The 26,992-nt window shown below is 32.9% G+C and overlaps 3 protein-coding genes across 4 annotated transcripts in view; 1 reads left to right on the top strand and 2 right to left on the bottom strand.

Annotated features, from left to right (window-relative positions):
• LOC126740111 (telomere-associated protein RIF1-like) overlaps window positions 1–2,842 on the bottom strand; it is a 59,230-nt gene extending 56,388 nt beyond the window's left edge. The window contains exons 1-4 of the mRNA XM_050446017.1: window positions 2,242–2,842; window positions 1,948–2,168; window positions 1,683–1,878; window positions 1,314–1,614 (exon numbers count right to left, since the gene is read on the bottom strand). Of these exons, the coding sequence (XP_050301974.1) occupies window positions 1,314–1,614; window positions 1,683–1,878; window positions 1,948–2,168; window positions 2,242–2,646 (1,123 nt within the window). The 5' untranslated portion in view covers window positions 2,647–2,842. The remainder of the gene's footprint in view (window positions 1–1,313; window positions 1,615–1,682; window positions 1,879–1,947; window positions 2,169–2,241) is intronic.
• Window positions 2,843–2,903: 61 nt separating this feature from the next.
• On the top strand, window positions 2,904–11,245 carry LOC126740114 (transmembrane protein 43 homolog). Its single transcript, XM_050446020.1, has 6 exons — window positions 2,904–3,363; window positions 3,452–3,675; window positions 3,731–3,868; window positions 3,928–4,099; window positions 7,922–8,210; window positions 10,881–11,245. The coding sequence occupies exons 1-6, from the start codon at window positions 3,262–3,264 to the stop codon at window positions 11,099–11,101; spliced, it is 1,146 nt and encodes a 381-aa protein (XP_050301977.1). The 5' UTR covers window positions 2,904–3,261; the 3' UTR covers window positions 11,102–11,245.
• On the bottom strand, window positions 10,641–26,983 carry LOC126740112 (RNA-binding protein 45). 2 transcript variants are annotated; one of them, XM_050446019.1, is made up of 9 exons: window positions 26,711–26,982; window positions 26,152–26,263; window positions 25,769–25,963; window positions 25,377–25,711; window positions 19,812–20,135; window positions 15,481–15,601; window positions 12,207–12,360; window positions 11,839–11,932; window positions 11,233–11,547 (listed from the first exon to the last, which is right to left on the bottom strand). In XM_050446019.1, coding segments are annotated over exons 1-9 (1,506 nt in total). In that variant the 5' UTR covers window positions 26,880–26,982; the 3' UTR covers window positions 11,233–11,545. The 2 variants fall into 2 exon arrangements, with proteins under 2 accessions (XP_050301975.1, XP_050301976.1); XM_050446018.1 differs by lacking the exons at window positions 11,233–11,547; window positions 11,839–11,932 and adding an exon at window positions 10,641–10,794 and having other exon boundaries at window positions 26,711–26,983.
• Window positions 26,984–26,992: the final 9 nt, after the last annotated feature.

The raw sequence follows: 26,992 nt of genomic DNA, 5'->3' as shown, positions 1-26,992 counted from the left end.
GTTCCAATTTTCAACTCTCTAACTTTATTACTTTCAGAGATATGAGCATTTTGTGCCTAAAATCTTCAATTTTTTTAGAAATAAATTTGTTCCAACTTCCAAGGCAAATATCTTCATTGCAAAATTTTTTTGGAAAAAACGCTGAAATAGGTGTCCAATGATTTTATTAGATGAAGTGCTGTTCCAATTTTCAACTCTCTAACTTTATTACTTTTAGAGATATGAGCATTTTGTGCCTAAAATATTCAATTTTCTATTTCTTCCAGGTAGTTGAGGAAGAAATTGGAAAATGCCTCTGGCATAAAGTAAAATTTATGCTGTTGTCATTTTTTATTTCTATAACTGCCCAGCAACATGGATTTTTATCAAATAGGTCCACAATAATAAATCCTAACTTTTTTCAATTTCATAAGGCTTTAATTGAAAAAAAAAACAAATTGATGTAATTTTCACTGACTTGGAACAGGTTGATGATAGGGTTAAGCATAGTTTCATTGTAATGTCACTTTACCAAAATAACATGCGTGATAATTTCATCAATTGAATTGCTACTTATCTGTCAAACAGACACCAATATGTTGAGGTCAAAGGTGCCAGGTCTGATTTAGTAATTAATTTAATTTTCATTAAATAAAATTAAATTTAGTAATAATTAATGTAATTAATTTCAACTCCTGGTGTTCCACAGGGCTCCAATCTTGGACCATTCTTGTTTTCGGCTTCTATCAACATTAAAAATGCAAGGGATTATTATTTACCAGAGACTTGAAATATTTTTTTTAGAATCAATCAGAGAATGACCGTCGGGTGTTGCAAGATTAATTTTGCGATGGTGCTGGTGCAAATAAAACAGGTTCAGATTAAATATCGGTAAGTGTGCTCATATGTCATTCATCCTAAATTGTAATCCCATAATTTTTAAATTATGGACAATTTGAAAGATGTTAAAGTGAGTCCTCATCTATTTGATAGTTTGGTTTTTTCAATTTTTGAATACGGGTCCATTATTTGAACCTTTACTTAATGCAAGTAAATGTTTTATTTTTTAACATTGAATTTTATGAAAGAATGTTTCTCTCTGGATCCATTTTAGGTACTCAATCAATTACTTTAAAAAGAAAGTTGCAGTCTTAATTTCCAACAGAAAACACTTTATTATATTTATAAAAAATCTATATGGTAAAATTGGTACTATAAATTAGTGTTGTTTATATCTATCCTGTATTAAGTGTGTATTTATTATGTTCAATAAATTATGTTGTTGTTGTTGTTGTTATATATTAATAAAAAAATAAGTTAAAAGTCCAACTTACCCATTAAACCCACCAAAGCCTGGACAATCTTCAACCATAACTCGGGCACAGTTTTACCCTGTTTAGCTTTAGGAGCTGCCAACTGCTTCCCGACCTCTCCGAAACAAAACTCTAAAAATTCTTTTACAACTAACACAGCCTTCTCTTCCAACTTCTCCATCAAATAAATAAAATGATCGAAACGTTTCACTAGTAATTCAGTCTGATAAGCGAATTTTGCTTTTAGGGGGGTCAGGAGGAGTTTAATCTGTTTTTCTGTACACAAGTAATTCTTGTCCAGGCTTACATTATCTATTAGTTCCTACAATAAAACATTGATACAGCAGTTTCGAGGGCAATTATACAATTAAATATTCATTTATTATTTACCTTCCAACACTCATAACTGTTCAATCTCTGTTCCACACAAGGGCTCTTAAAAGACTGCTCTACTATCCTAAGTAGCTTATTCATTAAACTCATTGAATGATGCAGCTTTGTTCCTAGTAATCTAATTAAAAACATCCACAGTTTATGCCAGTGAGGAAATCCAATATCTCTTAGAGTAGCGATTGTAGTAACATACCTTAAAAAGGAATCTCCGTTATGATATACCTAACCTTATTATATTATATTGCTAAGATGTATTACTTACTCATTAATCTTTCCAAAATAAACCTTATATTCTTCATTATCCATAATGGTAATAGTTATTACTTTGGATATTACCAAAGCCAAATCAATACAAACAACTTTCATAGAGTCTTCCTGATTCTTGGTGTCTAACATGATCGGTATTAGGAAGTCGAACAAAATAGTTTTCATGTGCTCCCTGTTTCCTGGGTAAGCATAGAGGGATTTTATAATATTAAGGAACTAAAATAAAGAAAACAGAACTTAGAAAGACTAATGTTACAAGGAATAGAGAAGATTTTCAAACCGTACTCACCATTTCTGATTGATCATTTTGCCAAAGTGCATAAAGGGAGGCCAACTCTATCACATCTTTATTTACCAACAATTCTCGAACTGTGCTGAACATTGAGTGGTTAACACTATCCAATATGCCGCTCTTCAAGTTTTCCTCTATACTAGTGTCTTTTAGAATCGTTAATACGTCTCTCATAATAGTGTGAGCCCTGTTGTCGATGAGTATTTGTAACATTTGCAAAGCTCTTACCCGATCACTTTTAACTGCAGAGAGGAGATTTTGCTCTATCAATTTGAATTGGGATTGATAGAGGTCCAGGTTAAGAGATTCTTTTAGTTCCCCATTTGTGTTTAGAGCCTTTAGCAAGGTTCTATGATAGACCTCGGGCTTTGTTTTGTCCCCCATTGTGGCCGGTGTGACCATTTATGACGATTAATTTAAGATCTCAATAAAAATTAATAATATCGTCGCGAACGCACCTCGTACACAAACTTATTTCATATTAACTTAATAAACGCCACAAAACTCTTTGTATATTGCAACATTTTTTTTCATTTTTTAGGAAAAGAACGAAAATGAACGCGCAAAGCGGGAAGATAACCGACGCTGTCAACTGTCAACAGTGTCAATGTCAACTGTCATTGTGAAAGTGACAAGTATGGCAGAAAAGAAGTGTGTTCTACAATTAGGTTAGGGTTAAGGCTTAACCTTTATAATTTATATATTAACTTAATATTTATAAGGGTAATAAATATTAAATACCTAAATTTTTCGAGCAGTACTTATGAGTAAAAGGGCTAATAAGGGCCCCCTTGGCCAAATAGTAAAGTAGTCATGGTTTTTTGCTTTACGTCGTTGTTCTGTTTATCTCTTTAAAAAAAAAACGAGCAGACTTAGCAGACGTGAACTCAACTAAATTGGAAATAAACAATTTATTTTCATTTTTTAGTAGTGTAATTTACTATTTTTAGGATTTCCAAAATAAATTCTTTTAATAATAAGACTTTTATTTAACAAATTGTAAATAAGTATCCATTAATGGAAACAACGTTCAGGGAGGAATTCGAAAATAGTTGGCTCACAGCTCTTTTAGGTTTTTTAGCGTTTTGTGGAGGGGTCTATCTACTAACTTGGAATGAGGTAAATTACATAAATATTAGATTTTCACAATGATACCTTAATTTTTTGTACACTATAATATATTAAGCAAATATTCAAACTGTCCTAGGGCCGAGCAGTTCACCACCACCATTCTCTTGAAGAAACATACAACAATGCCATCACCCTTAACCCATTTGATAAATTACAACCAGAATATGATGGGAGGGTAGTTCACTTGACAGGGGTCTTAAATGTGGAAGAACCATTAACGGAACCCGATTATGGTATTTCTGTGCAAGCAGTTAAACTGAAAAGGAGGGTACAGATGTACCAGTGGGTGGAAGAACACACGTGAGTTTTTTCAAGCTTCTGATAGTCAGTATTTGTGGGAGAAAATGGATTTTAGGCCTAGAGAAGATCAAATAAATGAAGACCTAACACAACAGCATGAAAGTATTAGGGATTATTATTATGTGACCGAGTGGAGGGACAAACTTGTCGATAGTGATAGTTTTTATATCCGTTATGGTCATGAGAATCCCAAGTAGGTAATCATTTTAGTCCATGAAGATCCATCCATTGTTTACTCAATATTTTTTTAAGGAGTATTCCATTGAAGACAGTTGTGTACACTGCTCCATTTGTAAAAGTGGGCCCCTTATCCCTTAGTAGGGAACTTAAAGATAAATTTACAGATTATGAAGAGATAACTGGTGATGAGAGGCCTGATAACAAAGATATAAAATTGCATATGGGGATTTATTATCATTGCAAGGTAAGTAAGTAAAAATATTGATATAAGGAAATATAATATAATGTATATATACCTATACAGAGTCGGTAAAAAGTATAGGAATTTATTTAAGTTTCAGTTTTAACAATTTCGAGTAATACTATGATAAATAATTTACCATTTTATTTTGCTGAATAGATAAAAAATTACTTTAACAAACCTAGTATTTCTGGAGTTACCACTATCAAAATGCTTAATCTAACTCTATTTGATTAATTTTCAATATTCTCCAGCCATCTAAAATCATTTTCCATATTTACTAAGCTTCTAGAGTATTTTTTTTAGCATTTGAACCAGTTTTTCTTTTAACGCAAGACATTTGATATATTTTTCAGGTTTCTTAGACTTTTGCAAAAGTCTTTAATTCTATGCCAGGAATTTACATCATGCCTTTGTCTTCTAGGAAATCTACATTTAAATTTCCTGGTTTATCAGACTTTTGCAGTAATTTTTTTTTCAAAATCAGACATTTGTGAACCTTATTATCTTACATAATTAAATCTAAATTATCTTATGCAAGTATGAAGTGGTTCCTCACCTAAAATGTCCATATAGACAGACTCGATTATGTGCAGTGCAGGTTAAGGCATTGTGCATGTTTTTTATAATAATAATAATAATAATAAGCCTTTATTTCCAACAGGCAACTTGCCCAATAACAGGAAACAGTTGCAAAACAATGAAAAATATAGTTAAAAAAAAAACACACAAACAAACCTAAAAGAATGAAAAGAAAAGAAAAAGAGTAAAGTAAAGTCACATTCTCAAAAGTTATCCAAAAAAATAACTATTAATATGATATAAAAACCCAATTATAAAAGTTTAACAAGATAATCACATATTCAACAAAATTAAATTAACTGCAATATACCTACTAACTATAACTTAAACACATGGGCCCTAACCCCAAGAGTAATGATCCACCAAGATATCGATAATCACATGAACCGGAGAGAAATTTATATCGCACATGTAACAGATCCGATTAAATATAGCGCATATTGTATATAGTGGCGATTTCAACAGAATGTTAGTATGAGGCCTTGGCAGAAAGAATGTTAGGGGATGTCTAGCATTAAGCCTAGGCACCATGAAACGTACACCAGAAAGAAGTACAGGACTATCAATGAAACCATTCAGTAACCCATGCGGGAATTTTACAGAGAAGATCATTCTTCTGAGATGTAGATTGAAGCGTTCCAATAGTTGCCGATGATCAAACCCTCTTACCGGATATATGCCATCCTGCCTGAAGGCCAAAAACTTAGCAAATCTATGCTGAACAGATTCAAGGAGACCAATATGATTCTGATAGAGCGGGTTCCATATAATGCAGCCAAACTCCAGTTTTGATCTCACAAAGCAACAGAAAGGCAGTTTGAATGTAGATTCCAAAGTAAAACTCTGAGAACTTCTAATTATGAACCCAAGCCTTCTCAGGGCTGACTTGACTATGTTATTGAAGTGTGGAACGAATGTAAATTCAGAGTCAAAGGTGATACCAAGATCAGTAATTTGCTCTAATCTACTCAAAATAGTATCATTAATAAAGTAATTAAAATTTAAGGGGGTTTTTGATCTAGAGTAACTGACCACACTACACTTAGCCGCATTCAAGCCTAACCTGTTAACAGCGCACCATACTTCCAATGTATTTAGACAGTTCTGAAGAAAAACACAATCCTCCAAACCGTATACATTTAAATATAGCTTCAAATCATCGGCAAAAGCCAGCCTATGACAAGTGAGTGACTCAATTAAGTCATTTATGAAAAAACTAAACAGGAGCGGACCCAGGTTCGAGCCCTGTGGCACACCCGACGTTACGTTAAAAAGTTTCGATTTAAAGCCCCCATATTCAACATATTGAGATCTACCAATCAAGTAGGAATGAAATAAATTAAATATTCTCCCTGAAAAACCATACTGAGTTAATTTATGCAGCAAAATATAGTGATCTATCCGATCAAAGGCTTTTTGGAACTCGGTATAAATAACATCGACTTGAGTATTAACATCAAGTGATTCACAGATGTGGCTAGACAGACAGGATAAGTTAGTAACACAAGATCGCCCGCTAAAAAAATCCATGCTGGTCTACAGAGATGAGTTCTTTTGCGTGACTAAATAGCGACCGATTCAGGATAATTTCGAAAACTTTTGAGAAGTTACAGAAGTAATGAGATTGGCCTGTAGTTCACGATTTAATCAGAGTCCCCAGCTTTTAAAATAGGTATTATTTTAGCAGTCTTCCAAATTTCAGGGATTTGTTCTGTTGACAGTATTAAGTTGAAAATGTAGGTCAGCGGATCAGCCAAGACACCAATGCAATCTTTAACCAAGAAGCTAGGCACACCGTCTACACCAGATGTTAACTTATTTTTGAGTTTTTTACTGGCCAAAATAATCTGGGTAGCATTAACGTTGGAAATGTCAAAGTGGGGCACATTATCAGACGTCGACGAATGGTTAATGAAATTTGATTGTATAAATGCCTCACCAAAGAACAGTGCAAAAGCATCAACTATATCTTGTGGGTCTTTAATTACCACGTCATCGGGTAGCCTCATCATACCAGGAATCCTGGTGCCAGCCTTCTTAGAACCAATAAAATTCCAAAAGCTAGATGGGTCCAAAGAAATATTCCTTTCGGTGTTTGATATATACAACTTATATTCATTGCGTATTTGTAGTTTGATAAGGCGTCTAAGAGAATGGAATTTATTTTGAAAGAATGGAGAATTGTACATTTTAAAGGCCTTGAAAGCCTTTTTTTCCTATGAATGTTCCTAATCAATTCTCGAGAATAATAATTCGGAAATCTTCTTTTACGTTGCTGCTTAAGAGGAATGTGTGCGGCAAATATGCCATTCAATATATCATAATCATATAGGGGTCCACATGCATCATTAACGTTAGAGGATAAATACACAGTAGACCAGTCAGCTTCAAGGATCGAGTCATAAAGGAGACGGAAGTTGGCCTTTCTAAAATTAAAAGAATGAGATAAGTTTTTATTAAGCTGAAAATTATGGACACGTTGGCCTGAGACGGTAAAATCAATTTCCAGTGCAGGGTGATGCAAATCCTCCGAGACAAAAGGCACGTCACTACGCGAAACAGATATAGACAGACTCGATTATATGCAGTGCAGGTTAAGGCATTGTGAGCTCATCTTTTTAGAGATTTAAAACTTTTTTGTTCCCCCTAAACACACTAAAAAACACCTTTGTTTTTGTTTTAAAAATACACCCAACTTAGTAAGAATTGCGCCTTTATTATCAAGCTTGTTCTCAGTTTAATATTTTTTTTTACACAACAATAATGACCTCTTTAGTGGCACTATAAATACCTTTAAAAACAAAATTACTCAAATTTATTAATTATTTTTTCTCTTATTTGCCTACTCTCTTACACTTTCTTATTTTTGTGATAATATTTATAATAGAAAATATTGTTTGCTTATGTCTAAAAGTAAGTATTTGATACCACACACACAGATGTTTTACATCTAGGTGCGTAATTGTATCAATACTAAAACAAATATATTTTATAATATTTCTTTGTAATTAGATACTTTAATTCTATATTTTGTTAGAACTAATAAGTTAAATGTTAAAAAAAAAAATTATATGATATTTAAGCGAATGAAACTGATTTTAGATATTCATTTAACACACATAAATAAAGATGAAATTATCAAAATACCAAGTTACTCCTTCAGAAATTAAATGTCATTCAAATAACTATTCATGTTGTCCAGACTGCTGGAGTCAATTTGATAAATCTGCCATAAATTTTCAGGATGTATGGAATCCAGAAGTGGGCGACATCCGTATCCAATTCTACTATGCGGGAATGGCGGGCGAACCGGTTACCGCCGTTGGAAAACAAGAAAAAGGGCACCTGGTACCCTACCTAACCTCAAAGGGTAAAGAAGTGGCCCTGTTACGGTACGGAAAACTCGATTTGGGGCAAATGTTTAGTGCGGAACATTGGGACACGAAAATCGCCACATGGAAATTACGGATTTTCGGCGCTTTTTTTATTTATTTTTTCGTTATTTGCTGGGCCCGACTGTTGCAGATCATGTGTACGTATAAGCTCTGCTTTGTTATGCAGCTTTTATTTATTTATTTATTTAAGTACAAGGCTCTCCTACAGATAGACTAAGCAATCCAATAACAGGAAAGCACAAAGTATCTTATGAATTTAAATACAAGTAAGCGCTTTGCCAAACATTACATTTTCACCAAACCTAACAAATACACCAAGCAATATAAACCTAACTAACTTATTTAATAGTATCTCTTATAAACAATAAAGAAGCATATATACATATGAATAATGACAATAGGGAAAAAAAGGACAATATTTATCGTTCTTTACGAAATTAGGTAGAATTTTTTAAGTATCGCTTAAATGAAGCCATACTGGAGAAAAATAAATCATCATTCAAATTAGTTTCTTGAAAATTATTAAAACTACGGGCGCATCTGAACAATGGAGAGTTAGACAAATAGTTTGAAGAATATCTTGAGATGCTAAAGGTCGATCTATTACGCTAAATATAAGGATTAACGTTGATATGTAAATTTTCCAGACAGAAAGGGCAGTCTATTAAATTATTAATAATTTTATAAATCAAAATTGTTTCTACGACTCTCTAAGGGCTTCATACCATAAAATTTTAAGTTATCATAGTAAGTAAAAAAATGTCTCTGTCTATTAAAGCGAAAATTTACTATATTTACAAAATTTCGTTGAACTCTTTCAATTTGGTCAATATATTTGTGATACATCGGATTCCAAGCCACTGTCGCATATTCTATAGTAGGTTTAACGAACGCATTATATAATAATATTAATGATGATTGATTACTAAAACCCTTTGTAATTCGAGTTATAAAACCTAGATTTTTTAGAGCTTTCTGAACAATGCTTTCTATATGAACGTCGAAGAGCAGTCTGGAATCCAACGTCACACCTAAATCTAACTCCACATACTTCAGGATAGTGCCCCCGAGATAGACATCACATTTGTTTTGTGTCTGAGATAGTTTTCTGCTAAAAAGTATAGAATGACATTTTTCTGGATTAATAAATAATTTATTTAAGGTACAGTACCTTTCAAAATTTGCAAGATCAGATTGCAGGGCACGAAAATCTGATACCTTCTTAATTGTTGTAAAGATTTTTAGGTCATCTGCATATGCAAGATATCTACAGGTAGAGAAACATTGACCAATGTCATTTAAAAAAATTGAGAACAAAATCGGTCCCAAATGAGAACCTTGCGGTACTCCTGAAGTTACGGTTGTACAAGAAGACTTTACTCCATTTACGACAACGTACTGAGAGCGATTTGTTAGATAACTTTTAATGAGTTTGAGCAGGGCCCCGTGCACACCGAAATTCTCCAACTTCACGAAAAGTGTAGGATGATGTACCTTATCAAAAGCTTTGGAAAAGTCAGTGTACACGGCACAAGTTTCCAGACCACTATCCTATACTTTCGTTTATACTCTGAATAAATGGTATTAAGTTGGTTATTACCGATCTTTTTTGGAAAAAGCCATGTTGGTTAACATCAATAGCTTCTTTGACCTTAAAGAATAATTGTTTTAACAGCAAAGATTCAAAAAGTTTACCAAAGTGACTAAGTAGGGAAATAGGCCTGTAATTCCGTACATAAGTTTTTTCTCCAGATTTAAATACTGGCACAATTTGAGCTGTTTTCCAAATATTAGGAAAGATGCCGCTGGATAAAGATTGATTATACAAAATATGCAAAGGCTCGCACAAGCTAGGACAAGACTTCAAACAAAATGAAGGAAAACCGTCTGGGCCAGGTCCCTTTTTAGGATCCATAGATATAAGTGCGGATTTAATGTCATTTATATCAATATTGTTAACTGCAAAACATTCTTGACATTGACTAGGCTCAATTAAAGTTGGTGTATCAGAAGGTTCAAATACTCCACTAAAATACTTAGAAAAGAGTTCACTAATGTCAACACAATTCGAAGCTTCCTGATCATTAAATTTCATTTTTATTGGTAAGCTTTTAGTGTTTTTTTTGTTGTGAAAAAATGACCAGAAATATTTAACGTCTTTGACAATGTTTATTTCTGTTTTATAAATATAATCTTTGTAATCATTGCGTATATTAATCTTTACTGTTTTGCGTAAATTTGAAAAGTTGTCGTAATCAGATTGTCTTCGGTACAGGTTCCACATTTTATGTGCTTTTTGTTTATTTTTAATTAGATTAATTGTGTGTTTGGAAAACCATAGAGGGTATTGTCCCTTATTGATCTTAATTCTAGAGATGTGGTTAATAACAATGTTATCTAAAACTGTATAAAAACATGCAATGTTAATATTTACACCTTTAGATAAAAATAATTTGTCCCAATGAGTAGAAATAATATTTTCATTGATAGTGTCGTAATTGGCATTATTATATTTTAACTTGGTATATGAATTACTAATGTTTTTCTCCGTTATTAAATTAAAAGTAATAATTAAAATTAAATTAATATATTAAAATCCTCGATTTAATTAGTTAGTGGTTACTTACACAAATCTTCGTCGTCCGTCCTAGGCCGTTTTCGAGGCTCTTCTGCCACAATTACTTTCAGTCTGACCCCGTTTATCTCGTTACCGTGTAGAGTCTAAATAATTAGTTAAAAAAACATATAGTACGTATTGACGTACACTTATTAATGTAAGAAACTTTAAAGTATAATTTTTGTTTCAGTTAACCAGATTCCATACATGAACAACTTATTATCCGGGGAGGCTACGGACGCGAAAAACTTTTTAGTAGCGGGTTCGGTGGCCCTTTTTATTATTGCTCTGGCCTGGGTGATGTACAGGCCGGTGATTGCTCTCAGTTTAATTTTCGCCGCCATTAGTCCGTTCCTGCATTGTGTCATTGGCGTTTATTACGGACACCAGGGATACGTGAGGTCAAGTTGAAAGGCAAGAAGCATGTTTAGTGTAATCGGCTATTTGCATTTAATTTAAAAACCTTTCGGGAGAGCTTCGCTATATTGTAAATTAGATGAAAATCATATTGGCGCAGCGGTAGGATAAAAAATAAAACGCAGTTTTACTGACTAATTGTGGTTTGTTTTATTTGAAACCGTTTACATACCAACTAAAATTATAGACACTATAAAGATACATTATGGTAAGCATTTTTTTTTTAAATTAAACATTACCCAAAAAAGTCCAGTGTGTTTAAGTAAAAAGGTAAACGTAAGTTCGACTATAAAAACGTGCGATAATTCACAAATAAAAAGACCAGTCGGTAAAACAGTAGCAGTAAACAGTACTGAGTAGGTAAGTCTACGGTAAGAATTCTTCAGTAAGTAAAATAGACGGGTGGGTGTAATTTTTTGTTTGTCCCAGTCTCTTGTTTTCTACAATGGAAAAAAACAAAAACGGAGGTCAAATATAAATTATTTTACAATTAAAATTTTTTTTTTCATTTAAGACGCACTTCGTTTGTATTAGTTATTATTGTCAACTACCAATTATTGTCAAATGGTTTAAATCTTAAATATTACTTACCCAGTGAATGAAAACGAACCATTACTCTTAAAAATATAATACAGAGTGATTTAGAAATAAAATTAAAGTTTATTAAATTGATTTCTGAATCACCTGTTATATATTAAAATCCTCGATTTAATTAGTTGGTGGTTACTTACACAAATCTTCGTCGTCCGTCCTAGGCCGCTTTCGAGGCTCTTCTGCCACAATTACTTTCAGTCTGACCCCGTTTATCTCGTTACCGTGTAGAGTCTATAAATAATTAGTTAAAAAAAAACATATAGTACGTATTGACGTACACTTCTTAATGTAAGAAACCTTATTTTCGATTTTTTTAAACACTAAATTTATTATTGATTTTAAAAGTCCAACAGGTATAATATATACATATTTTTTTTTCCCATCAGGGAATAAAAAGTTTAAAATTGGCACAAGTTACACACACCAGGTTTAGATCGAGTTTAGGTCTTGATTGATTCTTTTCAACAGTAAAAAATATATAAAACCTGAAATATTGAAGACTTACTTCTATCGCCCTTTGACAGGAATGTTTGTCCGCGTACCTGGCGTATCCACAGTTCCGATTCGCCAGCAAATACGCGTCGATTAAATTCCCAAAACGACAAAATACGTCTCGTAGCACCGAGTTTGGCAATGGGACGCTGCAAACCACGAAACATCTGAAAAACAAACCAACTACAATTATCCAGTAGTAAATGTATCTATCTACCAGCCTATCCTGCACCTTAGAACATTGAAATACTGGACTTAATAAAGTTTTCAGGAATATATTAACACATATGAAGAGCACACGAAAAAAGCGATAAAAGTCCATTTTTTGACAAATTGATTTTTATACATCAAATTTTTCCTTTTAAAGTGCTGCACTTTTGGTAACTAAATAAACGGGAATATCGATGAAAGTCCATGGGTAATTTGGAATTATAATGAGAGTCAACTTATCAGCCGTTAGAAACAACGAACTTTCGTCAGTTCAGAATCAGCTGTTACATAGACGTGTTGTTTCTTGTATGAATAATTAGTATGAGAGTGTGGTTAGGTGTGCTAAATAATAATTAATAAGTATTCCTGTGCACACTTCCGCGTCATCCTTTACCCAGTCAACACGTGGTCGTTCAGTTTCCTTTCCTATCCTTCAGATTCCTTTCCTAAACCCTTTCCTACCCCTTGCCGTTTTCTATAAAGTGCATTAAGGTATTAAATTTTGTGAAAGTTATCGATTCGGGAAACAGGGTACATACCCGACGGTTTTCCAGAATCTCCAAATCGTGCTGGCAGATTGCCTAGTAGCAGAGCAAGCAAGTATTCCTATGCTATGGATAAACAAACGAAAAAACGTAAACGACATGGAAGAACGGTGGATGTTACGAAGAAATTAAGGGTGCATAGCCATAAAACTGGACCTGATTGTACATGTTTTCAGTAATTGTAATAGTAAAGAAATTCTTAAAATGTTTAGAAACTTTCGACGAACAGAACTCTTATCTAGCTAGTCTAATAACGTGCCTATCCAAAGGCGAAGATCCAGTCTTGCTGAAGCTAAAGTACCCAAGTTTAATGACGCTTCAGATACTTACAGAGTAAGATATAATTTAGAGGAGAATAAGAATATGAGTGACATTCAGGTATGTTACAAGGTATTTATGTCATTGCACGGAATCACTCCCCGCAGAATAAAAATAATACAGACTAATTTAAAACACGGAGGGGTAGTCCCCAAGGATGCCAGGGAAAGTCACGAAAACAGACCACATAAACTGTCAGAAGCTTCGATTACTAAGGTATGTGAGCATATTTCATCATTTAAAGGCAGATCTAGCCACTACAGCATAGCTAAAACCAAAAAGACCTATCTTTCTGAAAAACTGAATGTTTCTATGTATCCAGAGGTCAAAATATCATACAATCGCTAAAGAAATTTTTAATGAAAATTTTAATATTAGCTTCGGTCCGGCGTGGGTACGATCGGACACTTGCTCTCAGTGTAAAGAAATAACTGTGAAAATAAAAAATCTAGAATCAAAATTGTCTAAGGCAAACGAAAATGACAAGAAATTTGTTTTAAGCGAACTGAAAAAACCACATTTTATGATAGAAAAAGGAGATCTAAAAAATCCGCAAGACAACAAGCAGACCTGGAATCAATTTGTATGGATTACTCAAAAAATTTGCCAATCCCTAACATTTAAATAAATGATGTTTATTGTAGCCGGCAACTGTCACTTTACTTGTTTAACTTGCATGTACTTTCAAATCAGCAAAGCGTATTCTATGCATACAGTGCAGTAATAGGAAAAAAAAGGAAGTGACAACGTCTGTTCCCTACTACATCATGATACTTACAACTACTTACCTGCTAACGTTAAGACGCCTTCAGATTTTTTGTGATTCTTGCGGAGGGCAGAATAAAAATTACTCTGTTTTTCGGTTTTTGCATCATATGAAAGAAGGTTGGAAGAGGTTCAGATGACGTTTTCAATACGTGGTCACTCATACATGAAGTATGACAAAGATTTTGCTTTGGTTAATCAAAAACAGACATTCCTTCCGATTGGATTGATGTACTATGATTATTTAGGCTAAAACCAGCTCCGTTCGATATAGAAGACACAAATCAAGAATATTTTCGCTGTTGGGGGAAACACCTAGGACCGCTTTATAGAAAAAAAATGTCCCTTTCCTTGCAGGCCTATAAAGAAAATTAAATTTTCTATTGACCCTCCAAGACTAGCAAATTATCACGTTTCATACAATGGGTTATGGGAATCAGCTGATATTATTGGAAAGATTTTCAACTCAAACCAAAGTGGTGAATTTAGACTCCCGTATCACCTATATTAAGGTAGGGAATGTTTAAAGATAAACCAATATTATAAAATCCTCTTTTAGATTTATTGTTTGTTGCCGTTTGTCTAAAGAAAAATAAGCAGATATTACAAAGTTATCGACATACTGTGGCGAAAAGGCACAGGAATTCCTGTTAAATTGACCCCATAAATAATTTATTTTGGACTTGCATAGGAGGCAAATTTAGGGTCCTAGATTAAGAAAAAAAAAGATTAAAATAAAATTTAATGTTGCATTATTTTTAAGTTCAGCAAGTACCTTGGCTAAATTACGTTGAAATATTACCAAGTTATATAAGTACAAGCTGCTTGAATAAAAACATTATAAATTAGAATAAGTTATCCCAAAAATGTATCTATGTTGTAATAAGAATTTTATTGCCATTAAATTTAATGCAAAAAAACCGGACTTTAATTTTTCCCATTAAAAACAGGTAAATATATTGCATTTTAAGGAATATCTTAAGTTCGGCAGATCCTAAGGCTTAAAAACTATGTTTACATGAATAATAAAATATAAAGTTAAGTTAATATGTTTATTATTTGACAAAAATACATAACCCACTTGCTAATAATGCGAAATTTAATTAAAAAACGCTTTTTTGGACATTTCTTATTTTTGGACATTCATCGTTTTTCCCGCGGGATCTTCTTATAATAATGTTAATTTAACTTATAGGTATTGGATTTTGGATTAAAAGTAGAAATCCATATATCTTATTCTAAGCGTAAAAATAACATCTTCCAAGCAAAAAAAAATTATTAACATTCTTAGGTCGAATTAAGGACCACCCTTTCAGGTAAAATGTTAATTATTAGTTTTAATAAGGTTCTTTAGGATCTCTGGGTAAATAACTGGATTTTTTTTTAATGTTTAATAAGTAGCAAATCCCCAAGTTTACTCTACAAACCCTGTACATATTTCAATTTTACCTTGCTACACACTCGTCGTCAATATTTGCAAGTGGTTTTTGATCGGGAAGGTCCACGTTACATCTTACGGTGTCCTGGTAACCGCTGCCAGAGTTTAGCGCCTTAAGGTTCAATATTGCCGCTGAAAACGTATAATTCAAACTACTCCATCTCCCTCGAATGCACAGTGGAGAACAAAAAGTACAGAAACATTTATAGATGTTTGAATATTTTTCATACCATTACGATTTTTTTTAAATTAAATTACAGTTTTGTATTAAAGAACAAAACGTATAGTATAGCATACAGTAAAAAATAAATAGCTACTAACCTAAACCTTAATGACTGCTTGGTATTGCCTTCCCGTTTAGTCCATTAAGTTCTTACTATAATCGAATGCAATTTTACTTCATTCTTCCTGCAATGGTAAAAATATCCAAAGATCTTCTCGGCTTTTAATATTTCTTTTTCTAATAAGATTTTCCAAGTGCTGCCAAAGATTCTCTATTGGCTTCAAATCGGGTTATTGGGAAGGCCAATCCAATAATCGAATATTTTCCTTTAAAAGCCAATTCTGTACTACCCTGGAGGTGTGTTTAGGATCATTATCTTGTTGGAAAATCCATGACAATGGCAGATCCTCTTCATATGGCAACAAGTTACTCTTTTCCAATATGTATAGCATACTTTTGAGCATTTATACATCCATGAGACAATATGGGACTAGTCCACTAAAACATCCCCACACCATGAGATTTCCTCCATCATCTTTGACAGTTGGAATCAAATACTTCGAATAATCGAACTTTTGACCAGGAGGCCTTCGTATACAGGGTGATTTTTAAGTTGATACTTTTTTTTAACTGTGTATAGAAGTCGGTAAAATAAAAAAAAATTTCAAATAAGTTTATTCAAAAAACCGAAGAATAAAAAAATTGCATTGCCAAAATGTTAAATAAAATGAGTCCAATACGGCCCTCTCTAATTTAAATAAGTTGTTCAAAGTTGTCACCATTAACTTCAACACAACGATTTGCTCGACGTAACCACTGTTCCGTAAGGGCACGCAATAGAGAAATCGGTTTTTGTCCAACTGTTGCCGCAGCCTGCTCAATACGTGCTATTAGTTCTTCTTGTGTGTCGATAGGCGTCTTGAAAACTAAACTTTTCATATACCCCCACAAAAAAAAGTCACATGGATTTAGGTCTGGCGACCTTGGTGGCCATGCAACTGGTCCATTTCGGCCAATCCACCGATTTGGGTAACTTATATCCAAAAATTCGCTCACTTCTCGTCTAAAATGGGCAGGTGCTCCATCCTGCAGGAGCCACATAGCTTCTTAGTCTTCTAACAGAACAGGCAGATTATTTTGCAAAAAGTCCAAATAAACATCGCCCGTCAAACGGTCTGGTAAGATAAATGGTCCAACAAGTATCCCATTCACAATTCCTGCCCACACATTAGCAGAAAAGCGGTGTTGAAAATTGGTTCTGCGAATTGCATGGGGATTATCAACAGACCAAACATACGTATTTCGAGAATTGTTAATTCCGTTTCGGGTGAATGTTCATGAAAAATGTTGATCATTTTCATGTTGTTGTAGAAACCATTCACAAAACTGAACTCTGCGGGGGAAGTCTTCAGGCAGTAGCGCTTGAACACGTTGAACGTGAAAGGGATTAAATTGATTCTCGCGCAATGTTGTCCATACTTTTGTTTGACTTAATCCGACCTGCCCTGCAACAACTCGAGTACTTGTTGTTGGATCTTCTTCGATGAGATTTAAAATTTGTTCTTCCATATGAACATTTTCAGGTTTCCTTCCTCTTCCTGCATGCTGTCCATGATGTTCCCGTAACTCGCCAGTATCCCTAGCCCGTTGAATAAGATTTATGAAACTTCTGGGTGTAGGATGATTCCGCAAAGGAAAGCAGCAGCAGCACTTTGAAGACACTCTCCATAAATAAGCAACATATCCACAAGTTCATTGTTTTCATAACGATGTGCCATTTTTAGGATTTGTAAATTTTAAACAAACAGTGTCCATGACTAACTGATCGGTTTCATAATTACTCAACTCGTTCTAGAAATGACTTGTCCATGTCTCATAGCAGGCTACTTATTTGTAAAAAATTTTGTATTAAGAATAGGTCCAAAACTATACAACAAATTACCGAATGATATAAAAATTAGCAAAACCGTTTCGATATTTAAAAGAAAGTTAAAGGAATTTTCCTAACCAATAAATGTTTTTATGATGTAGATAGCTATCTAGCTGATTAGGCAGTGTATAGAGTATTATAACTTTTTTAACGATGTAAGGTCACTTTACTTTTGACTCTTTTAACTTTTTTTGTAATATATAGTATAGGTGGATATTTTTGAATTTTAGTTAACTAGGTAGTTAGTAATATATTTTTTTTTTTTTTGGGCCAAGATTATAACATGTAAAACTGTGACGAAATCCATACACTTTGTGTCTATTTTTTTGGACAATAAAAGTTTTGATTTTTGATTTGATCGGCACAATGCGTGATCGATAATACAAAAATTCGAGCAAAAACTAAACATAAACAGACTATGAAAAACAAACCAATATTCACTTTTTTTATTCTGTATGTTCCTGAGTTTTTGAGTGTATCGAAAAAAGTTATTTGAATTTTTGTATATTTTACCGAGTTCTAAAAAAAAAGATCAACTTAAAAATCACCCTGTATATCACCTGTAGAGTCAGTCCCAAATAAATTAAACTCGCTTTCATCACTGAAAGGTACTAAATCTCACTGATTTTGTGTCCAGGTTTTATACTCTCTAACATTAGTCTATAATTTCGCATTATAAGGCGACGTCTAACAATCATGTCAGAAAGCTTAACGTTTGGGAATTCCTCCTTAAGTCCCTTATTAATATCAATGGCAATTTTTGAGGTCACTTCTGGATTTCATTAAAATCGCTCGTCTATTTTTGACCCACTTTTAAGTACATGTTCTACAGTTCCTCGTTTTAAATAGCTCTTAACAATTTTATTTACAGTACCCGTTATCCATTTTAAATTAGTGTTTTATCGGTTACTATCCTTGTCTTGATAAAATAACCCAGCAGAAACTGCAACATGTACACGTATAATACGTATTGTCGATTTGTGTGTAATTTAAGAAAATTTGATCATGTGTCCATGTATATCTATCGATTGCAGTGGCTAAAAAAATAACTATCTGTTATATGATATAAAAAATATCTGTTAGAGAAATGCGATTCATGATAGAGATCTGAGACATTGCCACACCATAGCACAGCTCTTTTCTCACGTAGTTATACTTACATTGCCGTAACAATATATAATCGATTTAGACCCAATTTTTCAATTCCAATATTTCGCTTTAGAAACGATTATAAAACTTTGTTCTTGGATGAACAATTGCACAATTAGTTTTTTGTTCTCTCAATTTGTTTTTTAGTTAATTTTTATACTACTATTACTGCTTTTTTGTCAAAACATTTATAATTATTATCATTAGGGTTAAGAGATAAAAGTAGCTTTGTCTAATCTTCGCCTTTTTGGGCAAATGTATGTAATGCGAATTTGATACCAAATAAAGACATATTTATTTATTTATTATTTACCCCTTCTTATGTCAAGACGTTTAGAAATGTCCATTTGCATCACACCTTTTTGGTATACTCTCATACTCATATATTGTCAAAATTAAATTGTTACATACATGTTTATATTATACAAAAAATTTTATGTTTACTATTGTCATTATATTAGGTACCTAGAAAACCTAATTTCTGTATGTACCATAATAACTATAATACTAAGAGTTTAAAATTAAATTGAACTAAAAAAAAAAGAAGTTTTATTACTTTGAATCAAGAAAAACGATTCAGATTAACGTTGAAAACTTTTCGATATTATGAGCTATAAAAGTGATACATTTCTTTTTAAAAGCTTTTCTGTTACCTGTCATCCTTACTGCAAAATGTTGTATATTTTTACACTAACGTAGTGAAATGTCCAAAGGTTTAGGTTAGTAGTACTATTGGGAATCTGTAAGTTTCCTTAAAATATATAAAAATCGAATCGCCAATATAATACAACTATTTTCTGTTTAAAGTCAGCGTCGTAATACTTGCACTTTGGCATCGTTCCTGGTAATACTTTAATCAAACACAAGTGATTAAGGCCAAGTAAACTTGATAAGAGAGTATGTAAAATGTTTCCATACTTTTGTAAATAACAAAATACCAAAATTCTATTAAATTGGCCGTACATAAGGTGATTGTGAGAAATAATATAAAACTAAAATGTTTCCATACTTTTGTTCGCCACTGTACAATCACAACATACCTGGATCCAATCCGGCTTTCTGTATAATACTCGTAGCCTGAGCAATACTTTCGGCAATATTTAACAAATCGGCGGAATCTCCTCTCCTGTCGTCCATCTTGTTGTTTCTCCCTAGGCCGTCCCTTTCGAAGGGTCCGCCCCTTCTGTTAGGAGCCATATCGTAAATCGGTTTCACGATAAGACGGAAACCCGGTGGGTACTCGAACCCGTGGAGTTTTTCCAAAGCGTGGGCGGCCCATTGGTACGAGGTGTACACCACTTCACCCACAGCCCTGGACGAACCCATCGCGCCACCTTGGTAACGCACTTGACAGAAATCCAGGCCTAAAAGTGCCAATTTAATTTTATAATAGCATCTACAATAACTGTTTTTTTTTTTAAATATGTAATTATATAATTTAGGGTGTTAATACCAAATTCCCGTTTTTTGGGTGCTCCTTTTATTTTCGTTCCCCAAAATGGTGTAAGTCCAATTTTAGGTGAGGATTTACGAGGGCTCAGCTTTCTAATGACCTAAATTTTTATGTTTCCTATAAGAAATTTAAAAATCTAGCAACACCATCTAGTTAACCACGAAAAAATATTTGTCTTTTGTAATTAAGCGTTTTCGAGAAAATCGCTGATAAACTAAAGGGGGTATTATTAAACCCGGTTAATCTATTAAATTAGAAAAAAACGAAGTGGGCTGTGACTGTTCTATTTTTTGTGAAATCAAGTTAATTTTATCCAAAAATGAAAATTTTTTTCATGGCTAATTAGATGGTATTGCTAGATTTTTAAATCTCTTATTGGAAACTACAGGGTGCGCCAGAGAAACTTACTTATTTGAAAAATTTCCCGCGCGAGCCTCACTTCCACATATCCGGCTGCGTCAACAAGCAAAACATGCGTTATTAGTTCGGTGCAAATCCACGTGAGCTTCACCAGAAGCCATTTAATTGTGAGCGAGTTACTGTCTGGTGTGCGATGTCGGTAATGGGAATAATTGGGCCTTTTTTTTTTGAAGAAAACGAACGCGCAGTTACCGTGAATGGAGCTCGTTACAGAAACATGATCGAGGAATTTTTTCTTTCAAGACTCGAAGAAATGAACGTTAGAAACGTGTGGTTTCAGCAAGATGGAGCCACAGCACACACACAGCACGAGACTCAATGAATTTGTTGCGACAACATTTCCCCGACCGCCTCATCTCTCTCAGAGGCGATCTCCAATGGCCGGCACGCTCTCCAGATTTGATCCCATGCGATTTCTTTTTATGGGGTTATTTGAAATCTCTGGTTTATGTCGATCGAACACGAACCTCAAGATCAACATTCGCGACGCAATTGCCAACATACCGATTGATATGCTGCAAAGAGTGGCTACGAATTTCAAAAATCGACTTTATCAGTGTATGCGCAATAATTGAAGTACTTTTGTTTTTATTGACCTTTCAAATAAGTAAGTTTTTCTGGCGCACCCTGTATAACATATAGGCCAACACAAGGGTAAACCTCCCTGAATCCTGTCCTAAAATTGGGTTTACACTACTTTTGGGTGCAAAAATAGCAAGAGGACCCAAAAAAAATTAGGACTTGCAAATTTCCAAAATATTCAACATATAAATGTAGTTAATGTTCCAAATAATCGACACCTAACAATTTATTAAACCTTTGACTATACAAAACATAACAAAACCAGATTAAGATAGTGACAGTTTTAAGTTTTATTTGTAAATATTTTTACTTTTAAATTAATTCTTTCAAAGCACTTAATATAACAGCGGCTTAGTATTCTTCGGAAAAATCATTGATAAGTCCCTGGCTTAGAACATTGAAAGGCTAGAATTAGTAAACAACAACTTTGTTTGAGTCCAACATGTGCACAGGGGCAAGAGGGGTGTTTTATTTACAAACATATGTGCCGATTCTCTGTTGTCAAGTCGACACAAATTTCCAACGGAGGAAATTTTTAGCTATATTTTAACAAACATTATAACGTTAATTTAACTTATTTCTGTTATATTTTATAGGAAAATTTAAAATAAAAAGTATAAATACTACAATTAACCTATTTTAAGAATAAATATAATATCCTTAAGCAAAAAAAAACAAAATTATTAACATTGTTATCCCTAAAACTGCTTCTAAAAAATTTGAAGCGACAACACCGGAGCTTAAGCGCCTAAACCATACGCGTTGTGTCATTTGTCAAACGGCTTTTTGTTTATATTCGGGATTCGTGTATTTTCTTTCATTTTCGGCTTAAAAAGGAAAAAAGGCCACATTTTAGTGTTTTTTTAAATTGCTAGGATGGCAAAAACTTATGTCGTTTGTGCCTCATCATGATAAAAAGGTGATTCAAGCCGATCTTTTCACAAGTAAGTACCGATACTTTCATAACATCACATCATGGGGTAACCATCATCATAAACGTAGAATAGGGGATCTTATAGATATAAACCTAATAAAAATTTGAATGTGAAAGTGTGAGTAAAATACCAACATATTTATATTTTTAATTCTAAATATTTTTTTGAACATATTCATCTATTAATAGGTTATAAAAGATATAAAACTAGAATTTTGTCCCTGGTTTTATTACAGGATTTTATGTTTTTTTTTGTTGTTTTGGCAGAAAAACCGCATAATACCTATGTACCTATCTATATATAGTTTGATATCTATGTATAAAGTTAATTTTGTCTTTCTTTAAAATTTGTTCCATAATTTTTTTTTGTTTTACCTTATTGCAACTTACAATAATATATATAGTAATTGGCACCACATATTAATTTATTACTGTAATTTTTTTCTGCTTTTTGATTAAATATCAAATACTTATTATAGATTGCCTAATGATTATGCCCAAAGGGAACAATGGGTTTCATTAATGGAAATCAATACATTTAAAAAGAACATATTTGTTTGTTTAGATCACATCCTTAGAAGTGATATAAGGGAGATAATATTATCAGTAGCCAGACTTTATTTCTCTACACAGCTCTACCTCAGAGGTAATTTTTTTTAATATATTTTTCTAGTATATTTATAGAGTATGAGTATATTTTACCTTAGAATTATTGATAAAGGTTTGCATGCTTTTATTTACTACATTATGTAAGCTAAAAAAACAACCTTTTAAAACTTGCGCTTGGGCTATGTTGTAAAACATACAGCTTCTTCACAAAAAGTATTAGTGTTACTCATATAAGATTTATTTATACCTAATACTTATTAGGTATGTGTGTAAAACTATTTTTTTACTAGGATTTCTGATGCACTGGTTAGAAACACAGCAGCCAATAATTCAGTTAATTTACCAAGTGATTTACCCTTCAAAGCTACAGGGGTAGCTTTCCTGAAGAGTGCAAAAACTTCTTTAGCTTTCAAAATGGTATATAGTACAAACAGTGAAGCTAATATAGACACGTATGGATAATTAAAATAGATTAATATTCTTGATACACCAAATTTTGTATAATTACAGATCTGATCATTCATCATCAACAATAACTGCATCTGAGAATTATAGTTCTACAGTAACCGTGGAGTCTAGGTCAACAATTACTATTTCTCATCCAAGCCGTTTTTGTTTAACTGCTACACATTCCCTGACTCTGCCAAGGAAAAGGTAAAAATACACTCAAAATAGACTACTAGTTTTATGCCATGTATCATCCTATTCTATATATCTTATTTAAAAGTGATATGGTATTTTATTGTATTATATTTGTTTAATTAAATGCAATTAATCAAATGTATGACATTACAAAGATTCTCTATAATAACATACATTTTATTGATCAATTGGATTATCATAATACATTTTTTTAATTTTTTCTTTTTAATTTTGGTAATACTATATTTTTATGTATATTATTCTATGTTTCTTCGTACTTTATTTTCATTTACTTAACTTATATTGAGTATCTTCTCAACTAACTTCGATATAGAGTATCTTATCAAATTTATTTTTAAAAAATGCTTGATATTTTATTAAAGGGGAGCAGTAGTATTGTTTTGTGCCTTTGGAAACAACTGAAAATTTTTATGATATTATAAAGTGATTTTTGCCATTTCTCTATAAGCACTTGGCATCATTGCATCAGAGATGTTGCAAGCAAACAAACCTGCCCATAGTTCCACGGCATGCTACTTCTAGCCTTTCAATGTTCTAAGGTCCCTGGTTTTCTAAAATAGCTACCACAAACTTTTAATTTCCGTCCAGGCTTTTGACGGAGTTTGTCTGGAATTTATTGACTGTTTTTTCCTGGCCGTTGATGGAAATCGGGTTTGAAGGAACTCAGGCAATTAAAGAAATTTCATATTTCTTCCAGGCAGTTAAAGTATTTTTTTTTAAACCGTTGACAAACCAGGAAAATTTCATGGAAAATTTTATTAGAACTTGAGTGTTACTTCCAGGCAGTGAAAAAACTGTCTGGATTAATCCAGAAAAATAATTGAAAATCCCAGTTTTCTGAAATAATTGGTACAATTTCAAATTTTGACCCAGGCTGTTGATGGGAATAGTGTGTTTCTCTCAAGGAAATTCACGCAATTAAGAAAATTTTATATCTCTTGCAGACACTTGAAATATTCACATAAAACGGTTGAAAAACTATAAAATTCTATCAGTTTCCTAATGAAATTTCTGCAAAAATTATGAAATTCTTCCAGGCAGTTGGAATTAAATTTCCATTTAATAAAATTTCTTTGCGAATTTAGTGTTTCTTACAGAAAGCTGTTGTCTGGAAAAGCCCGTAAAAACAATCGAAAAATCCCAGTTTCCAGGATTACTATTAAAATTTCAAGTTTTGGTGCAAACAGTTGGTGAAAATTACCTAGAATTTCTTTAGAAGCATAACTTTTTTTTTCACGTAGTAAATGGAAATTTCCTTTAAAATAGTTCAAGAATTAACTCAAATTCCTGGAAAATTTGATGATGTTTCCTTAGAAATTGAGTCTTCTCTGGGCGATTGAAAAACTGTCTGGAAAAACAAAGTCTCGATTTTCTGGAATAACTATAAAACTTTCAAATTTCGTACAGGCATTTAACGGAAATTGCATGGAATTTCTTCAGTTTTTCCAGGCATTCTGCTGGGAAAAGTTCTGAAATTCTTCTATTGTGATACTTTAAGATTGATACATGGTTTAGATATCTTTGATTATTTAGTAAGACAACATATGCTTTTATTGATAAGTGCAAATAAGTGTTCTCATATTGTACCCTTGCCTAAACCTCACTCAACATTAACAAAGAATTCCTCAATTTATTCCAGTTTAAAATTTTTTAACCATCACTCTATAAGAATAAATTTGAAGCAAAATTAAAGTCCTTGGTGCTGGGGAAGGCTTACTACAGATTGTTAGAGTATTTAGAGGATAATTTTGAGCTTTGACTTAAATTTTTAATATTTTATTATATATTTTTTTAAATCTTTTTGTGCCTTTTAAGCTGTTTTTTTTTTAGTTTTAGTGAAACAATAAAGATGTCTTCATTCATTCATTCATATATATATATAATGACATGAATAAATTGAGATTGTGATTAAATTTAAACCGTCATATCAACAAAAATCCTTACCTGGTACAATATCAAACAACTTCCACATCTGGTCCTGATTTATATCCGGGCTGGCAATAACAGTCAACTTAGTAAACTTTTCGCCTCCTCCGCCGCTCGGTCCTGGAATTCCAGACGGCATCTGGTTGTTGTACCCAATTCTCGAGTCAAAACTGCCACCGCTACCAGTCGATAGGGGTCCCATGCCTTGATGGAGGGATCCCCAAGGGTGACCACCACCACCACCCAATGAGCCCCTTTTCGACATGTCCGTTTCCCTGGTACTTTTCGGTTCGGCGAATACCGGTTTGTATTTACGGTCGCATTGCTCGTAAGCTTTAGCTGCATGGGAGAATCTTTGGAAAGGAAATTGGTGAACGTCAAGTCGTTAAGCTGTAATACACATTACTTACTTATAAAATTTAACAAAAGCGACCCCTTTACTGTTCCCGGTGTTTCTGTCTCTTACAATGCTCACATATTCGACATCTCCGAATTGTTTGAAATATTCAGAAAGTTCGGCTTCCTTCATCAATTTCGGGCATATGATGAATAGTCTTTGTGATCTTTCTTCATCTACATGGTCTCGTTTTGAACCTTGATCTCGACTAAGGTAATAATAATAATAGTAATGGAATTTACAGATCATATTGCTCAAATAAACCATAATAATAATTTGACCATATTTTAAAGATCTAGGAGTATTTTTTGAGGTAACAATGCATGCAAATAGACTTTAATTAATTTACTATGGTCCTATGTATTTTACAAATAAAATTTCTGAAAATTGGCTTACCTAGAAGCGATCATAACCTTGATATTTTTTGTTCCATTGATTTGGGTGCCATTCATCTGTTCAAGTGCTATAGCAGCCTCGGATGTTTTTGAAAATTTCACATAAGTTATTCCTAAAAAGTTAAGAACCTTAATACTTATTAATTATAATATAATTATATATTATAATTAATAAGTATAAAATAATTATAATTATAACTTATAATTAATTCAAGTCAATACCCCTTTAAAATAAAATATTAGATCAAGACATGCTATGCACAATGATTTATTAAGCTAGCAGTAGCACAAATTTGCATAGGTATCTTTCCGTGTACTTTTATTTGGTGTTGCTGTTATCAAAGACTGCTACATGTGAATAACACCCTTTGTGTTTTGTATAATATTTTGTACTTTGCACAATAAATATGACTCTGACTATTTACCTCATTGACTAAAGTATCACAATTGTTATCGGAACTCAGTAGAATAAGCCAACCATAAGCACCAACCAAAGCAAGTTCTTTTCTATTTGGCACCACATTTAAATAAAACTTAACAGATTTGTATACGATATTTACCTTTATAATCGCCGGTATTTTTATCATTTACCATCCAAATCTCCTCAACATTGCCAAACTGTTGGAAGGCCCTCCTAAAGTCTTGCTCGGTAAGGTCTTTGGGGCCCACTATGAACAATCTGGACATAGGAGGATCCTCTGTGGAGTGATGCCCTCTTCTGTGGTCCATAATTATTGACGTATAATTAAAAATTAAACAAAACCTTTTAAAATGTGTGGAAATACGTTTCCAGATTTTTGATATTTCTTTAAAAAAAAAAAAATGTCAATAAAGACCAGCGA

Source organism: Anthonomus grandis, chromosome 9 (assembly GCF_022605725.1).
Source record: "Anthonomus grandis grandis chromosome 9, icAntGran1.3, whole genome shotgun sequence".
In the NCBI taxonomy this organism is placed as follows: domain Eukaryota; kingdom Metazoa; phylum Arthropoda; class Insecta; order Coleoptera; family Curculionidae; genus Anthonomus; species Anthonomus grandis.
The sequence above is the reverse complement of the archived record's forward strand: the minus strand, read 5'-3'. Positions and strand labels throughout refer to the sequence as shown.